At 36.2% G+C, this 21,221-nt stretch overlaps 1 protein-coding gene across 2 annotated transcripts in view; it reads right to left on the bottom strand.

Moving 5' to 3' along the window:
• Positions 1-1,841: 1,841 nt before the first annotated feature.
• Positions 1,842-21,221, bottom strand: part of PDZD8 (PDZ domain containing 8) — a 98,082-nt gene continuing 78,702 nt past the window's right edge. For both annotated transcript variants that reach the window (XM_002821183.6, XM_054522939.2), the window contains 2 exons: positions 8,958-9,120; positions 1,842-4,221 (listed from right to left, as the gene is read on the bottom strand). In XM_002821183.6, coding sequence (XP_002821229.3) covers positions 2,018-4,221; positions 8,958-9,120 — 2,367 coding nt within the window. In that variant the 3' untranslated portion in view covers positions 1,842-2,017. The remainder of the gene's footprint in view (positions 4,222-8,957; positions 9,121-21,221) is intronic.

The following is a 21,221-nucleotide window of genomic DNA, read 5'->3' on the forward strand; positions in this document are numbered from 1 at the left end:
TAAAAATACAAAAAATTAGCCGTGCCTGTAGTCCCAGCTACTTGGGAGGCTAAGGCAGGAGAATGGGGTGAACCTGGGAGGCGGAGCTTGCAGTGAGCCGAGATCACACCACTGCACTCCAGCCTGGGAGACAGCGAGACTCTGTCTCAAAAAAAAGAAAAAAAAAGAGATCACGCTTAAATAAGTAATGAAGTATACTGAGATGTTTTTGTTTTGGCTAAGAAAGGTATTTAGTACCTGAAATTTTCGCTTACTAAAGTAACAAAAGGCATGAGACTTGGCTATTGATTTTTAAAGTGGAATAACTTTTCTGCCCTCAAAAATGTCTTTCTCACTCACATAAATAATGCCTTTTACTTGTATATCTTTTTACTGTTCAAAGCACTTTTGCAGTTATGCTATTGTTTCCCTCACAACAATACTGTGAGGGAGGTAAAGTATTATTATTCCCATTTTAGAGATGGGTCCTCTTGTAACTGCCTATGCTTACACAGTTCATTAATGGAAACGCTTGAACTTAAACTTTTATGGAGTCCTGGACTCTAGACCTGGGCCCCAATCCTTAATATTACATCATGCTTTTTCCTGCCAGCAATAAAAGCTGCTCCATCTAGTTTTAAACTCATGTCAGTTTCACTATATAGCAATCATCATAGCAGTTACCTACAAAGGGACAAACATATACTTGTCTATTTTATAGGTATATAACAGACTGAAACTGTTAAGGTACCCCAACAACAGTCAAGCTTACTTGTTTTCCCTCAGTCATGTGTTACTGGTATCCGTAAAATGGACCCAGTGTGAGTATATCTTCATTTTCAGAGAACTGGTCCCAATTCCTATGTATGAATACTGTCTATTTTTGTCATTCTTTTCTTAATGAATACTTACTACAGAAGTATTCCTTTACAACTGTAAGACGCCAAAGCAATAAGTATATTTTGCATGATTCCTTTCCTTCACAGAATACTCCTACATGAAAATGTTTCTAAAACAAAACCAGCCCAAACTAGTTATCAACACAGTCATTTTAAAGAGTCCTCCAAAACTTTAAATACCCTTTCACATGCTTTATTTCCTATGGGAGAACTGATGAAGAAAATTATAATAAATGTTTAAACTTTTAATCATAAAATTTAAATTTCCATTTAAAAGGAAAGCATCAATATTTTAAAAGATTGTATTTCAAAATGCTATGTTACTGTTTTTCAGTAATTAAGTCCTGTTATCCTCTCTACAAAGTTCTTGACCAACTGCATTCTACATTTATTTCCTATTACATTGTCTTTCAATGTAAGCTCTTCAAATTAATCACCATATTTTTACCATACAGCTGCACAAAAGCTTTAGAAAAAAATTTCACAGAAGCATCGAAAGCAAGCAATATATGTAAAAAAATTTTTTTTACTAAATCAGCATAACAGACTAAAGCTGCAGCATCTGCTTTCATGTTACATTTGGCAAAAACAAAACAAAAAGCACCCCCAAACCCCCAAAATAACAAAAATCTCAAGCAAGTAGAGACGATAAACTTCATAACACAAAAGAAAGATTCAAAACCTGTTCCCTCAGTGACTGCTGTTGTCAATTTGGGCATGCAGCAAATTTGTTATAACCATGATGGAAATGAAAATATTTTAAGAATCTAGACAGTATTCTATTTAACACTAATTAAAAAACCAAGAGGAAGGAAAATAACACAAGGGGACACCATACATACATAAACATGAAAAGTTAGCTTACATAATTACATAATTAGAAAAGTTAAATAATTTAGTAAAAATAAATTCCCAGTATAAACCCAAAAAAGCATAGCTATAAATGCAATCCAAAACAACCAATTAGTAAGCTGGTCATGTTTTTACTGGAAAACAACCTTTCTCATTTTTGTTCTTACACAAGCAAGTAACTGGAGAAGCAGGCCAGAGTGCATAAGAGGATTTAAACATGGTTGTATCTGTGGTACTTTAGATGCAACTTTACCCCATTCATTTGAAAGTTTAAATAGACCTGTCTGCTACACAGACTCGGATGGGCCAAATAAGTCATCTGATATGCTGCTGAATGGCTGAGAGTCTATTAGTTGGCTTATTTCATTATCAAGGTCTTCTTCTGTATCATCTGTGTACTTGCTTATTTTTTTGGAGTGCTGGTCTAAAGACAGACTTTCTAAAGTTTCTATATCTTCAATGCCTGCTCTGTAGTGGATCATAAGAAGTGTTAGAGCTTGTAGCCTTTCACCTGATTTAGCTAAGGCAGCAGAAAGAAGTGATTTTTTCCTTGTATCAGTTGTCTCTTTTTCTTCTCTAACAAGGGAATTATTGTGTTCCAACTCCTGATCAATTTCATTCTGTAGCTTATCCAACATGAACTCTAGTTTCTGGATCCTTTCCTCTGTAGGCAAGCCCCTGTACAGATCACGACCAATTTCTTTAACTGCAATGAAAACACTGTCATCCAGACCACCCTCTTTTCTCACTAACTTTATTCCTGTGCTGTTTCCCCGTTTAGAAGGACTGTTTGGACCACAGACCTCCGTGTCACTGCCTTCGTTGTCTGACGTGTTGGGTGTGTGTTTTGGTGAAGGTTCTACGAGATCGGTTCCTGGTTCGGAAAGGCGAGTTTTAGAGACTTGACGCAAATTTAATAAACGAGAACTAGTATTGATAATATGCCTTGTCAAACCTGTTGTTTTATTGACTGACTTGCTAGCTTCAGCATCAACACGAGGAGGCAGGCCTAAGAGGGTTTCCTGTCCTTCCAGCCTAAGGTTTTTCAGTGTCCTGTCTATTCGCCTATCAGTTGCTCCACAAACAGAAGTCTCAGCTAGACACTTTTCTTGACATTTTTTATGGCAAACATAAGCACAAAACATACACTGGGAAGCTGCTTTAGTCCAAACTTTTTTCTTACAGTAGTCACACCATGTTGGGTTCTGGAACTGAGTATCCTGGAAACTGTGTTTGTTTTCTGTTAAACCCATCTGTCCAACAAATTGCTCCTCTTTAGGGAGAACAGAAACTTCTTCAACCAAATGGGGTTCTTTCTCTTTTTCTACGTTAGTAACTACATGGTGGTCTGATTCTCCTTCTTTCAAATATTTGAAGTGAATAGTAATGTCACCATAGCAAAATTTGTCATTGAATCCCTTTTGCATACTCAGATTGCGTAGTGCGGTTCTAGTGACTATAGCCTTAGGTGAGGGGGCTTCCAGTCTCAATTTGGAAAGGTATTCCATGTTTGATGTAGCTAGGCATCCTAAAGCCACATCTTCAAGTTTTAAACTAACATGCCCCAAACAGATGAGACCTCCCAACTTAAAAGGATCCCTGCACCACAATGCAATGTTTAAGTACCTGTGACAGGCTTCTATGTCAAACAAACAGGATGCTCTGGTTCTTGTCCATTTTCCTAGCTTATTACGATAAAGAATTTCTGATGATTCCCATGTTTGACGGTCGTCCGAACTGTCCTTAGTAGGGCAGGAAGTTTCTGAAATGACATCTTTGGCCACTTCTTGCTTTGCTAAAAATTGCTTAGATGCAGCTGCATCGTCTACGGGATCCACATTTTTTGCTTGCTTTTCAGCAGATTTATCTACAAGAGGAGGCGGTGGCACCTTCTCTGGCTTTTCAACGAGAACATCTGGTTCTGCCTGATTTGGAGCATCAGCGGAAGGCAAAGGAACTTTCACTTGTGGTCGTGGTGGCACAGGTGGTTTGAAAGCAGATCCTTGGGTTGGTTTTGACACTTGTGCTGGGTCTGTTATCTCAGAAGTTTTTAGGGGTGGAGGTTTATTTCCATCTTTGGACTGAATTTTTGGTGGTAGTGGGTGACTTCCTACAGCTAATTTACGGTTTAAAACTGGTGATATAGCTCCAAGGGGTTTAATAGAAAGTGTTGTTGGAGCACGTTTGGGACTGTGACTTAATGATTGTGCCTCATCTTTGAACTCATTTTGTGCTCTGACATCACTTGCCAAGTCTTCAAATTCAGAATCCAGCTCTCTACTTTCAGTATCTACTGTTAACCCAGCAGCTTCCTCTTCATAACTCGATTGGCATGAGCTTGACAAAAAGTTTTCTTCCAACTGGCCAAAGTTATCTGGCAGCACTGCACCTTGATTACTCTGGCCAACAGGCCTTTCATAGTACACCAGGACTCGGTCACCAGCCTGCTTGATAAGCTTCAACACTTGCAGTGTTGATGTGATTTTCACACCTGGTTTAAGATTTTAAAAGGGAAAACATGTAAATTATTGCAATAGAAATTACTACATTTGTTAAATATATTTAATTAAATATATATAATTGTCATTACCTCTGGTTATTTAACTAATAGAAGAATAATAGGAAAATCTCAGCAACATTTTATTTGGCTTTTGGATGAATCAGTGTGCTAATTCTCAAACCCTGAATGTGCTGATATCCTGGAGATGTTTATCTTTTCAAACCAGACGAGGACACAGGATCCCTAAAAGAGTGCGAGAATGCTAACTCCTAATTGCTTTCTATCTCTTCCTAGGTTAGATGACATCTCTCAGTTTGAACCGAAGAAGTTAACAGAGGGAGATCTATTTAAAGGATTCTATTAATGGCTAAATCAGACTTAGAGTGAGGGAAAGCTGTGATTCCACTGAAGGAAATTCTAAAATACTCCAGGGATTACAAGACATATGATGAAAGATTCAAATTAAGAGACCAGTGCTTGAAAATAATGTAGCAAAATACTATACTATGAATAACATACTTTTACAGATTCTTTTTATCAACCGTACCCATCACATTCATCTTTTTCAAAACCAGAAAGAACAAGTAAGGGATAAACTGCTTTAAAGTTAAACAAGCTGGTTACTATCTGCATCTGTAATATCTACGTGTTTTTATTTTTCTTATTTTTTAATTATTACACGTAGTTTAAAATTCAAAAAGTATAAAAAGACGTATAGTAAAAAATGTTCTTTCTACCTCTGCCTCCCAGCCATACTGTCCCTTCCCTGACCTTAGTAGCTTCTAGTGTATGCTTCTATAGATATTCTAGGTGTGTTAGCACTCAAAGCTGCTACTTGTTTCCTGTCACTCTTCCCACACTCTCTAAAACAGCACTTGCCCAAGCTATTCCTTTATGTAGAACTTAGAGAAAGAATGAGAAGGCTCTTTGTTTTCCAAAGATCTTAGGGCCATCCTAAATAAATCTAAGTAACACCACCCCTTTCTCATAACTTGACTTCAGGGTTCATCAACCTGTGTCCTCTCTTACTTCAGCTGTCTGGGAAGATCAGGCTTTAGACTCGGTCATCACTTGGAACTTGTCCACATCAAAGATCTTTCATTTTCAATTACTCTCTGATCACATGCTCCTATTTTTCACCTCTTACAATCCTGTCTGCTCACTACTTTTAGGCAACTTCCCGGCCCAATCATTCCTCTTTTCTTCTCAGGGTCCTGTTGGTCTCCTGATACCACTTGCTCTTCTATCCAACCCTGTGTCTCAAGATTACAATGATGTTCTTACCAATATTTTATTTTCTCATCCTCATGTTTTTTGATCCCCATCTTTACTAGCCCCACTATTGCCCTTTCCTGCTCTTGAGCTTGCCGCTTGGATCTAGCATCAAGTTAGCCATCCATCTTTGGCAAGGTGTTCAGGGCTGCTTAGCATTCTTTTGATTGCTTTCTAAACAACTAAGTAAGTCTCTCAAACATCAGCTGCAAACCTTTCCTGTTTCCCTAAAGTCTACTCTCCCTACTCTCTTTTACTCTGTGCATGGTATCACCTTATTTGCCAAAAAGATCAATATGAAGCTACCTTTTCTCCCTACCAATCATTTTTAGTATTATCTTACTTCAGAGGAGAAAGTATCCCTCTATTTGTATACTTACTTTCGATCCAATCCTCCTATCTCCTTCCTGACTTTGCTCTATCAATTATCCTTATACTTTTTCTTCCTTTTCTTTAAAATTTTTCTTTTTCTTAGTTTCCACAACACTTTACACAATTGGTTCTAATCACCTCTCCTCTAGCTTCTTTTTCTCCACCTATACCACCTGCACCTTACATGCAACTGTTACCAAAGTTTGCCACTAGTTCTCTCACCCTTTTTTGCTCTCTCCCTGGTAAATTACAGCCACTCCAGTAGTTTCAAAAACTATCAACTTTTTCTTTGCTTTCCCTTCTTCTTTACTTTAGTTCTACATTCCCAACTACTGGACATCACCACCTGGACATTCCTTTGGGACTAAATATTCAGCAGAGCTAAAACCTTTCTTTGACTGTCTCTCTGTCCTCACTACTATCAATCAACTTGCCACTCCCAGTTAACTCAATTTGAATCCTAGGGATATTTGACTCCCTAGAAACATTCAGTTGTCAACTCAAACTTGTGATTTCAGCCCATTTTCCTTCCCTGTTCAGATCCTCCTGATAACTGGCCTTCACTTTAGTAATAAACAGCCCTTAACTGCAATCTCTCACTCAAACCTTCCCTACTTTAAACACCAAACATATTGCTACAAAATTTTCCTAAAGCTTTTGCCCCTTTAGCCTACAAACTTATCACATGGAAATTCAGAGCTTTCTGATACGGTGCTTCATTATTTATCTAGCCTTAAGTTCTACTACGTCCTTCTAACCACACTATGTCTCAGCAAAATTATAGTTTTGCTGAGACATAGTGTGTCTTCATTTTGCATAAATGAAAAATTAGTCCATCTAATGACCTACAGTAGGCAAAAACTTCAACTCAATCTTAACTCATTTTTTATGACTAAAAATCTGCCCTCGTCTCATCTATTCCTCAGTCATCAGGTGTTTCGTGGAGATGGCCATTGCAACTCTCTCTCAGGAATACACCATTCAAGTTTGGATTTTTCTTTTGGAATATTTCAAACACACTCAAAAGCTGAGGAAACAGTAAAATGAATTCCATCTTGAGCTTCAAATATATTATTTTGCCAATCTTATTTCAACTATCACCAATTATATACCCATATAAATGAATCAAAGCTATATAAAAATGTTTTGAAAAATATCTGTTGACATGGGCAAAGTTTACAACACGCTAAAAGAAATAAAGAGTATTACAAAAATGCATAGTTTAGAAATTTTTGTTTCCTAAATAAAAATTGGGAAAGGCATATATTTATGTACAGAAAAAAACAAACAAAAAAACAAAAAAAGAGATACACAAAAGCTTTTCTGTTATGTTCCAAGGTTTTTTTTTTTTTTTAAACAATGAATGTGTATTGTATCTGCCCTTCATCTTAATAAATATTATTGTTATTATTTGAGATGGAGTTTCACTCTTGTTGCCCAGGCTGGAGTGCAATGGTATGATCTTAGCTTACTGCAACCTCTGCCTCCCAGGTTCAAGCAATTCTCCTGCCTCAGCCTCCTGAGTAGCTGGGATTACAGGCACCTGCCACCACGCCCAGCTAATTTTTGTATTTTCAGTAGAGACGGGTTTCACCATGTTGTCCAGGCTGGTCTCGAACTCCTGACCTCAGGTGATCCGCCCGCCTCGGCCTCCCAAAGTGCTGGGATTACAGGCATGAGCCACTGAGCCCGGCCTATTGTTATTGTAATTAACAAATGTTAGATGTCAAGGGATGACTTTTGTTTTTTCACTCTGTATACATTTATATCGCTTAGGTTAATTAATTTATTTTTGATAATAGGTATTTACTACTTGTGTAATTGAAACACAACCCCCAAAAAAGACCGAAAAAATTAATTTTATCCTGTAGCTAAAACCAAAATATTAAATGATATTAATATAATGAATGACGTCTATTTTATGCCTCCCTAAGTGTTTATGCATGAGCATCATCATTTGGGAGGAGTCTGTGAGAAATGAAGAATCTTGGGCCCCACTACAGGTCTCCTGATTCAGAATGCACATTTTAACATCAGGTCTGGGTGACTGGCATACATGGGAAAGTCTGAGAAGCACTGCTTATGCCATGATCAGAGAGATTCCCATGTGAAAATATTAACTTAATTGGGCTCCCAGGTATGCAACTAAATAATTTTCATTATTTTATTGTCAAGATGGATTTGAATCAAAGGCAGAGTTTCTTTGACATGTAACCAAGGACAACTGCACCGTGATTTGGGAACTGTTCTAACTTATTTATTGTCTAAGCTGTGAAAGAAAATGTCATATTGCCCTTTTCAGATCAACTGTGACCAACCATATGTTCAAGAAATCTCTCAACAAGCCTAGAATAGATGGGACAGGTACTACAAAGGTTGAAAAGGTTTGGACTTTCCCCCCACTGCTGTGCATAGTGAGTCCTACTGCTTAGACATTTATATACAAGCAAATAATCTGCTATCTTCAGAGAGTTTTTACTGTTAACAATCCAAGTCATAGGAAGGCATGTAAGTGACACATTTTTCCACCAGTGATTTGGGCTGAATTCTGAGCAACAACATTCTAACAAATAGCTGGCCATTTAGATGACACAGGATCACCAGGACAGTTCAGATGTGCTCTCCTGGAAAAGGAATGTTGGTTCTTCTCCTGCTCATCATCTAGTGCTAAGTGATGGGGGCAGTAGTACTAATACTACCAATTTTAGGTTCAGAGTAGCAATGGTGGTAGTCGTACAGAAAGATAACCTAACTGTTTATTTGCCCTTACTTTCACATTCAAGAAAAAGTAAATACAGTAGTAGAAGGTGGGAAGGGAAGGATTAGAGTAGTTATATAAAAGTGGTCTAAACAAAGTATTTTAAAGATTTATACACTAGAACTAAAATGGCATGTATGTTCTAAATGTATTTTGAAGGCCTCCTTTGAATTTTTATTTATAATAAAGTTTATTACTTTATTTCCATTATAAAAGTAACATATGCATATTATAGAAATAAGGAAAAAGGAAGAGAGGAAAAACCTCACACCTGCTTTGTAGTTTATCTGTAAAGGTAAAGTATAATGCATATTAGCATAATTACCTCCAATGGCGATAAGTCGATCTCCCCGCTGAAGATCTGCAATTGCAGCAGGCGAGTTTGGAGCCACAGTTTCAATGATAACGTGCCCAGCATACCCATCAGTTGACTGGACAAGACGAAGTGTAAGTCCAACACTTTGTAAATTTCCTTTTATTAATTCAACCTTTGATAAAGGGGAAAAAAATGAAAACTGATTCAATGGATTCCTAGTAACAGAGGAAGAAAACAGTAACAGACTGTTATGTGCAGAGAGCACCATGGCTGATGCTGACTTTTCTATCATGGTGACTATTATTAAAGACAAATAAAGGAAGAAGAAAATCTTTACTGTAACAATATAAATTAACTATCCTTAGACTATACATTTAAATCATCAAAAAAATTATACACTTTATCTTCAATGTGTTTTATTATTACTCCTTGCTCCATGCTCATTGTAGAAAATTGGGAAATAAACAGAAAGGCAAAATAAAAAGAAAACCATTCCTAATTATACAATCTAGAACTATTCTATATATTTTCTAATATATATTTAACACAAAATTGAGATTTGTCTCAAAACTGAGACATAGTAGTCAATACAATTATAATCATGAATATAATTCTGAATCTTGCTTTTTTCAAATATAATGAAAATGATCTATGTCATTCATTATATGTGCTTTGGAAACTCCATTTCGTATGGTGTATCTTTTTTTTGAGACAGGGTCTCACTCTGTCACCTAGGCTGGAATGCAGTGGCACAATCCTGGCTCACTGCAACCTCCACCTCCCAGGCGCAAGTGATTCTCTCACCTCAGCCTGCCAAGCAGCTGGGACTACAGGCGTGCACCACTATGCCTGGCAAATTTTTGTATTTTTTGTGTAGAGATCGGGTTTCACCACTGTTGCCCAGGCTGGTCTCAAACTCCTGGGCTCAAGTGATCCGCCCACCTCAGCCTCCCAAAGTGCTAGGATTAAAGGTGTGAGCCATCACACCTGGCCAGTGTATTCTTCAAGTTTCTTTTTTGGGAAGAGGCAAAGGAAAAGAGTTTACATTTATACTTTATTAAGAGTTATCGACCGGGCGCGGTGGTTCACGCCTGTAATCCCAGCACTTGGGAGGCTGAGGTGGGAGGATCAGAAGGTCAGGAGATTAAGACCATCCTGGCTAACACAGTGAAACCCCGTCTCTACTAAAAATACAAAAAATTAGCCAGGCGTGGTGGCAGTGCCTGTAGTCCCAGCTACTCGGGAGGCTGAGGCAGGAGAATGGCATGAACCTGGGAGGCAGTGGTTGGAGTGAGCTGAGATGGCACCACTGCACTACAGCCCGGGCAACAAAGTGAGACTCCACCTCAGAAAAAAAAAAAAGAGTTATGTGGTGGGGATGGTGGTGCACACCTGTAATCGCAGCTACTGAGGAGGGCTGAGGGGAGGACCATTTGAGCCCAGGAGTTCAAGACCAACCTGGGCAACATAGTGAGACCCCATCTTTATTTAAAAAAAAAAAAGTTACATTGTTAATGAGATGTCCTATTCTAACCCATCAAGATCATTTTGTTTTCTAAATAAACCTGCCATCCAATTTTCAGGAATGTGGATTCCAGATTAACATCATCTGTGAATTAACAACATCATCATCATGCTATTTGTCCTCATTCAAACAACTGATTTAAAAAAAAAAAAACAGGCAGTGTGCTACATCCCAGCTGTTGACAAGAATTCAATTAGTGTTTATGGCGCTCAATTACAAATCAGTCTAATTGTATTATTCTCCAGTCCACATTTCTTAAGTCCTATTCTTCAAGGATATCTCATGAGGGAGTTTGCCAAATACCCTAATATCCAAATATATCACTGGCTGCACTGCTTTAATACATAAATCCCTCTTGGACAGAAATTCAATTTTCCTACCTAATGATATTGGCTGGTAAAAGAACCCTCACTGGAAGTTGCTCTTTAATTTGGGTGTTAACAAATTTTGTAAAGTTACTTTAAGGAAAATCTTAATCATACTATGCTCAAGAAATGGGATATGTGGTCAAGTTCTGAATTACCTAAAGGTTTACAAAACACAAAGCCCTTCCAAAACACGTAATTTGTGTTTAAATCTCCCAAGACATTTGTCCAATCCCTGCCTTATGACACAGCAATTAATCACCTTACAATGTAAAGTGCTGTACACAATTAAGGCTTTTAACAAAACCCTTAACAACATATTCTCTCAAATCCAGGAACATAAATATATTCTTAATATACAGATTGCCAAAGCTGAAATTTAGAATGTAAGTTTTTCTAATTGCAGGAAGCTAATGATAGCAAATGGGTACAAAATCTAAACAGTGTAAGTCTGAGTACTGTAAAGTTTAAAAATTAACACCTGCATTTGGAATGTGGTTTTTTTTTTTGTTATTTACTCTGCTTTTAAAAGTAGAATGGAGATTCAGGGGGTAGGATTAGGAAGTGAATTGAGGCTAGTGTAAGGTATTAGTGTAATTTAGTTTCTTAATTTATTTTCTATCTATAAATCATATCTTTCCCTTTGCTTTTCTTAATTCAAATGACACCTGAAGTAAACATTCCAGATGCAAAAAAAAAAAAAAAAAAAAAGATAAGGTTTTCAGTAGCAATAATTAGGGCCAATATTACACTACCTCACTTTCTCCCCAGTTTTTACTGATTATTAGTAAATACTCTTAATTTCAAGTATATACAGGGAACAGAACATAAGACACTGTTTCTTTTACTTGTTTGTTAAAAGCTGGTTTTTGTTTCCTTTTAAGCCTGCATACCACTGACCTAATTTTAGATTATAATTTCAGCATTCCCTGAAATGAAAATTATCACCTTAATTAAGTTCTGACATGATTCAGAAGTTTCAGAATATAAAAACACCTCTTAATTAAAAGCCTGGCAAAACAAAGCATTTTAAAATGAGTATTTCACAAAAACATTGTTATTTTAATATAAAATTAAAGATAAGGTTCAAGACCATCCAATGATACATAACTTTTGGAACAAAACTGATTTTCCACTAGGGTAAAACTCCTATTTTAAAACCAGAATAGTAAAATAATATATAATCTATAATTCTATCCCATATGTATGCATCTATATTTTAAAATTATTTACGACTATTGGATATGCCTGGCACTATAAAACATATGCCAAAATAGAACTTTTAAAATGACAATGTAAAAAATAAACATAAATAGAAACCCTAAATATTTTTCCTGTATATGGTGAAGCATGCTGTGGCTTCAACATGCATTCCCTGGAATATAATATCACCTGAGAGGGTTTGGCTTTTAAGATTTTATTACAGAAAATTTCCAATATATACAAAAGTACAGAGAACAGTAAAATCAACTCAGTGGTAGACCATAAAACATGGTAACAAATTCCTCCGATTCTTATAAGCATATCTCTTTGCAATGTAACTTTACTAAAGCTGCTGCTAGAGGTATAACTTGGTTTCTTCATCCCTCTCTCAGCAACCAATATAACTAGAAAAAAATAAGTGGAGGCACAGGCAACCTCAACATCATCAACCTTGATTTAACTGACACTTATAGAACATTATACTCAACAATGGCAAAATACATTCTTTTCAAGTGTACATGGTTATATCAATTATATACATTAAATTCATAATTATAAGCCTTCCTTCCCAACACACAAAAAACTCCCTCCCAGTTGGGAGCTAGGTTGCTTCATCGGTGAATTCTGAAAGAAAAAAATAAAACAAGGCAAACATAAAACAAGAAAATAGAAGTATAGACTAATCTCTCTAATGTTCAAAAAGATACAAAATTTTAGGAAATTCAACCCAGCAATACATTAAAAAAAGATAATAATCATAACCAAGTGAATCAATCAATGTAATTTATCGTATTAACAAAACAATGGAGAAAGCCATATTTCAATACTGCAAAAAAATTAACAAAATCCAATATTCATTAACGGTAAAAGCCCTCAGCAAACTAGAAGTATAAGAGAACTTCCTAAACCTGATTAGACATCTACAAAAATCTACAAGTAACACAAAACTCAAAGATGAAAGATTTTGTTTTATAACTCAGATCAGTAACAAGGCAAGGATTTCTGCTCTTACCACTTCAACACTGTACTGGAAGTTAATGTCAGTGTAATGAAAAAAAAGGAAAGTGTAAAGATCGGAAGGGAGGAAAAAACTCTGTCTTTATTTGTAGATACTATGATCCTATACATAGAAAATTCCAAGAAATCTACAAAACAACTATTAGAGCTATTAAGTGAAATTAAGCCACAGACTATGAGGTCAATATTCGAAAGTCAAATGAGTGTCTCTATATCAGAAAATTATTACAATTAAAATTATAAATTATAGAATATATGGAATTATAAATAATTAGAAAAATTTAAAAACCCCAAATCTATTACAATAGTATTAAAAATATTTAAGTTTAATGACTAACACCTAAATGCTGCAAATTACAATATACTGCATTATCATGAGAATTTTAAGGGAAATGAAAGAAGACTTCAAGAAATGGACCAAGAACAGCTAAAACACTCCTTAAATATAACAAGGTTGGAGGTCTTACACTACCTGATTTCAAGGCTTGCTATATGTTAGATAAATCAAGACAGCGTGGTATTGGTCTAATGACAGACACGTGAAATAATGGAATGATAGTCCACAAATAGAACAACACTTATATGGTCAATTTATGTTTGACACAGGTGCTAGATTAATTAATAGGGAAAAAGGTATACTGAGACAAGTAGATGTCTGAATAGGGAAAAAAGTGAACCTTGACCCACACACTATGTAAAAATTTATGAGAAAAGGAAAATGAACCTAAACTTAAGGACTAAAACTATTAAATTTATAGATGAAAATACAGGAGAACATCTTTATGACACTGAGTTGGGCAAAGATTTCTTAAACAGGACACAAACAGTATAAATCTATATAAGAAAAAAGTTATAAAATGGACTTCATAAAATTAATGACTTTTGCTCTTTGAAAGACAGTTAAGAAAATGAAATGATAAGCCATAGATTAGGAGAAAATATTTGAAAAACATTCATCTGAGAAAGGACCTTGATCCATGAATATATAACTCTTACAACTAAATAAGAAAAAGCCCAATAAAAAGTGGGCAAAATATTTGAACAGATACTTCACAAAAGAAGATATGCAAATGGCCAACAAGCATATTAAAAGATGTTCAATTAGCCATTAGGAAAATACAAATTCAAACCATGAGAAACTGCATACCTACTGGAATGACTAAATTGAAGGTGGACAATACCAACTGTTGCTGAGGATGTGAAGCAACTAAAACTCTCCTATATTGCTGGTGGGAATATAAAATTGTACAGCTACTTTGGAAAGCAGTTTGGCGCTTTCAAGTTAAACATACACTCACCATATGACCCAGCAATCCTACTTTTAGATATTTATCTAAGAGAAATGAAAACACATCCACACACAGACTTGCATGCCAATATTCACAGAGCATCATTTGTAAAAGCCAAGAACTGGTCAAATGATGAGGTGAACTGTAACACAAGTAGCAGGTGGTCCCTGACTTATGAGGGCTAGACTTAACGATTTTTTGACTTTACGATGTGGGAAAGCAATACAGTTTCAGTGTGCTCCTCAATTTATTATGGGGGATATATCTGGATAAGCCCATAAGTTGAAAATATTGTTAAGTAAAAAACATATTATTTTCAATTTACAACAATGGGTTTATCTGGATGTAACCCCAATGTAAGTTGAGGAACATCTGTAATGGATGAGGTGATAAAATTATTCTCTATTTTGACGAAGGTAGAGGTTACACGATTGTATACAATTAACCAAAATTTACCACACTGTACCCTTAGTAAATTTTATTGTTTAAATTATACCTCAAAATAAAGCTACTAAAAGGAAAGCAAAAACAAAACCTTAAATATGCCAATTTTTGTCCTAAGATGCTTAAATATGCAGATCACTAATTCAGATAACCTTTAGTTTTCCAATTTACCTAATTTAATAAAAGACAACTTGGTATGAATTTAGATGATCCTTAAGTTAATAAGGAAGAAAAGCAATATTTATATGGTTTTTTAAATTCAACTTATGTCAATCAAATGCATACTGACTTTGACCTACACATAACTGGAATTACTAGACTGTAGATACAGAATTAAACCAGATATAAGAAGCAAGAACAGCGTGTCTGAAAGAAAAAAAATGTAACTCAAGTTTTTATTACTATTAAAAAGAATTAGAACTTGTAATTATCAAATATTTGCATGTGGTTAAAAAATCAAATATAGAAAAATAACATAAGAGCAATAGTCCTGTCTCCTCAAGTCCCCTTTACCCCATCCCCACACTATAGCAACTGCTTTTAAACTCTTTGTTTTTAGTCGTTTTGGGGGTTACCTTTTTTCTCTAGATAATATGCATATATCATCATTTCTCAATATACCAAATTTTAGACAATGTGTTGACTTCCTACTATTACAGGCAAGGAGGCTACTCACCTTTCCCCCAAATTATAGTAATTACAGCACTGTTTTTAGTTCTTCTACATAACTTCTTTATAACTATCATCAATACAATTATACCCCTATATTTCTTATTTATCAACTACAGACAATATCTATCTGACATCAGAACTTTATATTCTTCCCTCCTTCTCTCCTCCTTATACTTCTACCTTCTAAACTCTACTATCAAAGTTGATAACTATTATATTCCTTTTGTAACTACAGTGAAGCTACAAGGTTGATTGATTCTAAAACTAAAAATCAGCAAATAATGTTTACGATATTGTGACTACATATTGTTTACTGCAAAGTTGGGCATCATTACATTTTGTCTTGTACAGCCTTTTTCTTGAAAGTTTTTTTTCTTTAAACATAGCTTTAGCAGTCGGCCCTCCATATCCACAAGGGTTCCAGGACCCCACTCGAGGATACCAAAATCGGTGTATGCTCAGATACATACGCAATGAGGAATATAATGAGGCCTTATACAAAACGAGGCAGTACAATCAGCCCTCTGTATCCATCACAGTCCTCACAGTCCTAATCCACAGCTGGGTTTCAGTCCGTAGTTGGCTGAATCCCGAGATGTAAATCTGGGGGCTTCCCTATTCTAAAAGATAACCTACAATTAAGGAATTAACATTAACATCTATAGACGTTTTCACTCAAAATCTTTACAAATGGTGAAAGTTTGCCACCATCTACAAATTTAATAGTTTTAGTTCTTTCAGAAAACAAAGAAAATCTGATCCCTCACCGTCCACGGTTGGGTTTCAATCCACAGTTGATTGAATTTGGGGATACAAATCCATGGATACAGAGGGCTGACTGTACTTTAATTGTAGAATTTATATATAAGTACTGCTTTCGTGATTAGCTAGCAAATGAATCTATTCATTCATCGCATATTATTTAGCACCCAGTTGAAAGGAAGTTTTACTTTACCTCCACTCCTGCTAAAAATAAGACACTTAACAAATGCAGAAGGAATGATCAGATAAGAACAATTAGTACACTCCACCCCTCCCAAAAGGTAAAGGGATTATGTATTTTAGATTTTAAAAAACACAAGACAGATATAATAATTCCAGGTAATTTTTTTTTTTTTTTTTTTAAGACGAGTCTCATTCCCAGGCTGGAGTGCAGTGGCATGATCTTGGCTCACTGCAACCTCCGCCTCCCAAGTTCAAGTGATTCTCCCACCTCAGCCTCCCAAGTAGCTGGGGTTACAGGCATGCACCACCACGCTTGGCTACTTTTTGTATTTTTAGTAGAGACGGGGTTTCACCATGTTGGCCAGGCTGGTCTCGAAGTGCTGACCTCGAGTGATCCACCCACCTTAGCTTCCCAATGTGCTGGGATAACAGCTGTGAGCCACTGCGCCCAGCCGATAACATATGAATCCTGATCAGATCCTAGTTTTTTTTTTTTTTTTTTTAAGTACAAAAACATTTATAGGACATTTAAAAATGGCTGACAATGAGGTGAAATTAGGGAATTATTAGTTTTTTTGTCTTGTGGGTATGTAAAATATTCTTATTTTCAGAAGTTTCAAACTGAAATATTCAGGGTAAAATATCATGATGTCTACAAGAATGCTTACCTATGACTTTAGGTAAATGTTAACCTCTCTGAACTTCATTTATGAAACGGAATATCTATCTATCTCAGATGGGGAGGCTATGAAAAGGCTCAGTACTTATTATTACTGTTATTAGTACAACTTAGCACTACTAGTAAAAAATGGGACTGCAAAAGGAAATTTCTTAAAAAACCAGTCTGCTGTGAATAAATTAATCCGGCTGTGGAAACAAGGCAAACATATTATAAAATGGACATCAATTCGAGACATTAGAATTTTCAGACTGTGTTATATTACTTAAAGATTATTTTTATAGGTTCAAGATTCCAAAACTAAAACAATTTTATAATTATTTGATTTTAAAAAACCTGTTTTATTAGAAGAGACAAAGATGGTGACTTAAATGTCAACATTTAATAAGGGGAAAAACAACCCATTCAAACCCACTAGAAATAATTATTTCCAAAGAGTAGAAATTACACCGATCATAGTAGATATCTACTTTTTCACAAAGTTGTAATTTTCATCCCATCAAAAAGTTTCCTCTATGCAGGACATTAAAGACATATCATATTTAGATATAAATGAAAGGAAGGGGGAAAAGGAATAGCAGGAAGAAAAAATTCTATTTCTTACAGCCATTTATCCAAATAAAAACAGAGGGAAGAAAAAATGAACACGGAACAATATAATACTATCCTTTAAACTGCTGATCAGAATATCTTTATTTAAAAAGAGCAAAGGGGGTCAACATAGAGAGAAAATATCTGTGATATAAATGCAAATACAGATTATGGAAGAAACCCTTGGTCAATTCCAAAAATTATCAGTAATAGCTTTTCCTTTCTTACGGGCAGCCAATTGGCTGTTTTTAAGTTCTATAAAAATCTGGGTGCTCCTCCATTTCAAAAGATAAGCTACAATTAAGGAAAAGTTAACATCTATAGAACTTCTCACTCAAAATCTTTATAGGTGGTAAAAGTTTGCTTTCTGTGTTTCTTTCAGAAAACAAGGAAAACCTGGTCCCTCAGTCACGACTTCTGTGATGAGGGAGGTAATAAATGGGGTCATGGCACTTCTCCCCTTTGAATAATCATCTGGTTACATCCATGGAATTTGTCTGGAAGTTTCAGGCCAAACCCTGCAAGTCCAAATCTGTGGTGATGTAACCCATATAAACTCCAAGGTCCTGAGGCTGTTCAGATCACAAAGACCCTATCTTTTGAGACCAATATCTAAATATTGGTTACCAAGATTTTAGAAAGTAAGCTATACTCTAAGACTGAAGCTTATTGTGCCACAAGACATGTATGGATAAGGTACAATGGGAATTCAGAAGAGGCAAACACTGCCTCTGGGTGAGTGGTCTGGAGAAGCCTTCCTATAAGGGTATGGCATTTAGGTTATGTCTTAAAGCATGAGAAGAATTTGAACAAACAGTCTAGGAGTTGCAGTGGGATGTGTGGGATGACTTGAGAGAGGCTATCATTCTGGGTTACAGTAGCATTGTTAGAGCAAAGAGACAGAGGCACATCAGGAAGTTAAGGCTGCTCACGGTTTAATGTCAGAGCTTTAGGAAGCTGAGGTCGGAGGGGTGGTTTGAGACCAGCCTGGCCAATATAGCAAGGCCTTGTCTCCACACAAAAAAAATTGAGTTGGGTGTGGTGGCATGTGCCTATAGTCCCAGCTACTTGGGAGGCTGAGGTGAAAGGATAGCTTGAGTCCAGGAGGAGTTTGAGGCTGCAGTGAGCTATGATCACACCACTATACTCCTACTACTGTACTCCAGCCTGGACAACAGAGTGAAACCGCATCTCAAAAAAAAAAAAAAAGAAAGAAAAAGAAAGAAAAAAGAAATTAAAACCATCCTGATTATATCAAGTGAGATTTAATAGAAAACTCCTACCCTAGTTAAAACATGTTTCACTAAGAAAAAGCAGCAGCATTTCATGTAACATATCATAAAATCCTACATATTCTGATTATCTAATAAAAGGTCCTATGTTATCTTGCAATAAATATATATGGAATTTACAAGACCTATTTATATCTATTTGCTAAAACATGTTCTTGAAACCTGTACTTTGTGGCATGACTAACACTTTGTAAGAAAAAGAAGAAATAAAATTAACAATGCTTATTAAATATTTACTGTATGCTCAAGTAAAATATACACCGATGTTTGCCAAGCCCTTCCCAGCTTTGGGACTATTTCTGCAACCCTCTAATCCCATATATGGCAATAGTAGGAACAGCCAGGCTTATATAACATGGTTCCACTGCCCTGCCTCATTAGGTAGTCCAGGGGTACACACCAGACCCAAGCAGGACCAGACTTCCTTCCTGGATGTTTGGAATTCAGACTCGGAGCTTCCTTGAATCGAATAAACATACTGTAGCTGAGCTGTCTTGTGTGTGTATTCATGGACTGGGAAATGGAGAGTGCCAGTCTCCAGAATGAAGAATAAAGCATACAAACAGCCAGGAGCAGAGAGGAAACAGAGGAACTAGCCTAACAGTGGTTTAGTTTCTCATTCTAGATTGTTTCTAAGGCCTGGTTGTACTTCTGCTTAAAGTTGTGCAGAGGCTAACCCACACAACCATGAATAGTGGCCCTGATGCCTGCCTGCCCTTGGGGTCCAGGAAACAACCTAATATCCTTAGAATAAGTACCTTTTTTTGGCTTAACTTTAGTGAGTATCTGTTTCTCTTTAACAGGTTCTAGCTTACCAGGCACTGTGCTAAAGACACACTTATATTATATTCAATATCTCATTAAGCTCAAAGTGCTATATATATATTACAAATATATTATAAAGGTAGGTTGTACTTTCTGTGGTTTATCGTGTATCAACAGGCTTGAATTTTGTTGAAATCAAAAAGTAGATTTCTGTGGGAAGAGAAATAGTGTTTCTATGACATAAAACAGTTTTTATCAATTGTCAACAATTGCCGACAAGCCAGGCATGGTGGCACATGCCTATAGTCCCAGCTGCTTGGGAGGCTGAGGTGGGAAGAATGCTTGAGCCCAAGAGTTCGAGGCCAGCCTAGGTAACAGAGTGACACCCCATTTCAAAAAGAAAAAAAAAAAAGAAAAATAATTGCTGACACATGCTAACACCAATTACATGAGCTGAATCACAGGGGTCAATACCTACAAGATTGTAGACAGCCTGCATTTAACTTCACCAATGTCAGTCACAGGTTAAAAAAATTCTAGCTGTATGTGCATCTCTCTTGTAAACAGCAATTTACTAACAACATCAGTATAGTCTTTAAGAGCTCTCACACTCTGACATCCTTTTAGCCCTTTGTAGACCCAGCTGAGACACATTTTCTCCTGGGGGAAAAATACTGATTTTTTAATCCCTTCCTAACATGGACATAATTTTATGTAATACAAAAGAACAAGTCATATTTAAATAACATCAATATAAGTCATTTATTTTACAAACTGTTCTTTCCTACACAAGGTTCTAACATTGAGTAAAACTCCCAAATCCAAAAGTAAAAATATCACTAAGTGAAGATCCTAAATTATTGCGACAGGTATATTTTGAATATTCTTCCATCAACTGGTTTTCTGAAAAAGACATAATGAGAACTAGTTCTAGCTTTTTTTGTAGAGTTGTGGGGCAGGGAAGAGAGAAATGTGACATAAGACACAATAATCAGCACATGTATGTACATGATACCAGTATAAAATTGATTTTTTTTGTGCGTGTGTGTGACAAAGTCTTGCTCTATTGCCCAGGCTGGAGTGTAGTGGTATAATCTTGGCTCACTGCAAGCTCTGCCTCCTGGGCTCAAGTCATCCGTTCACCTCAGCCTCCTGAGTAGCTGGGAACGCAGGCATATGCCACCATGCCTGGCTAATTTTTTTGTAGTTTTTGTAGAGATAGGGTCTCCCTATGTTGCCCAGGCTGGTTTCAAATTTCTGGGCTCAAGCAATCCGCCCTTCTTGGCCTCTCAAGTTCTGGGATTAGAGATGTGAGCCACGACGCCCAGCCTAACACTGAACTTTTACAGCAGGCTTTAAATGGAGATAACCATTCACAGTCCTTCTGGCCCATACTGTAAACCTATTTAATAGGTATTAATAGAATACCTATTCTAACAGAATTCTCACTCTATTACAATTAAAAAAAAAAAAAGATGTCCATGAT

This window comes from Pongo abelii, chromosome 8 (genome assembly GCF_028885655.2).
Source record: "Pongo abelii isolate AG06213 chromosome 8, NHGRI_mPonAbe1-v2.0_pri, whole genome shotgun sequence".
In the NCBI taxonomy this organism is placed as follows: Eukaryota; Metazoa; Chordata; class Mammalia; order Primates; family Hominidae; genus Pongo; species Pongo abelii.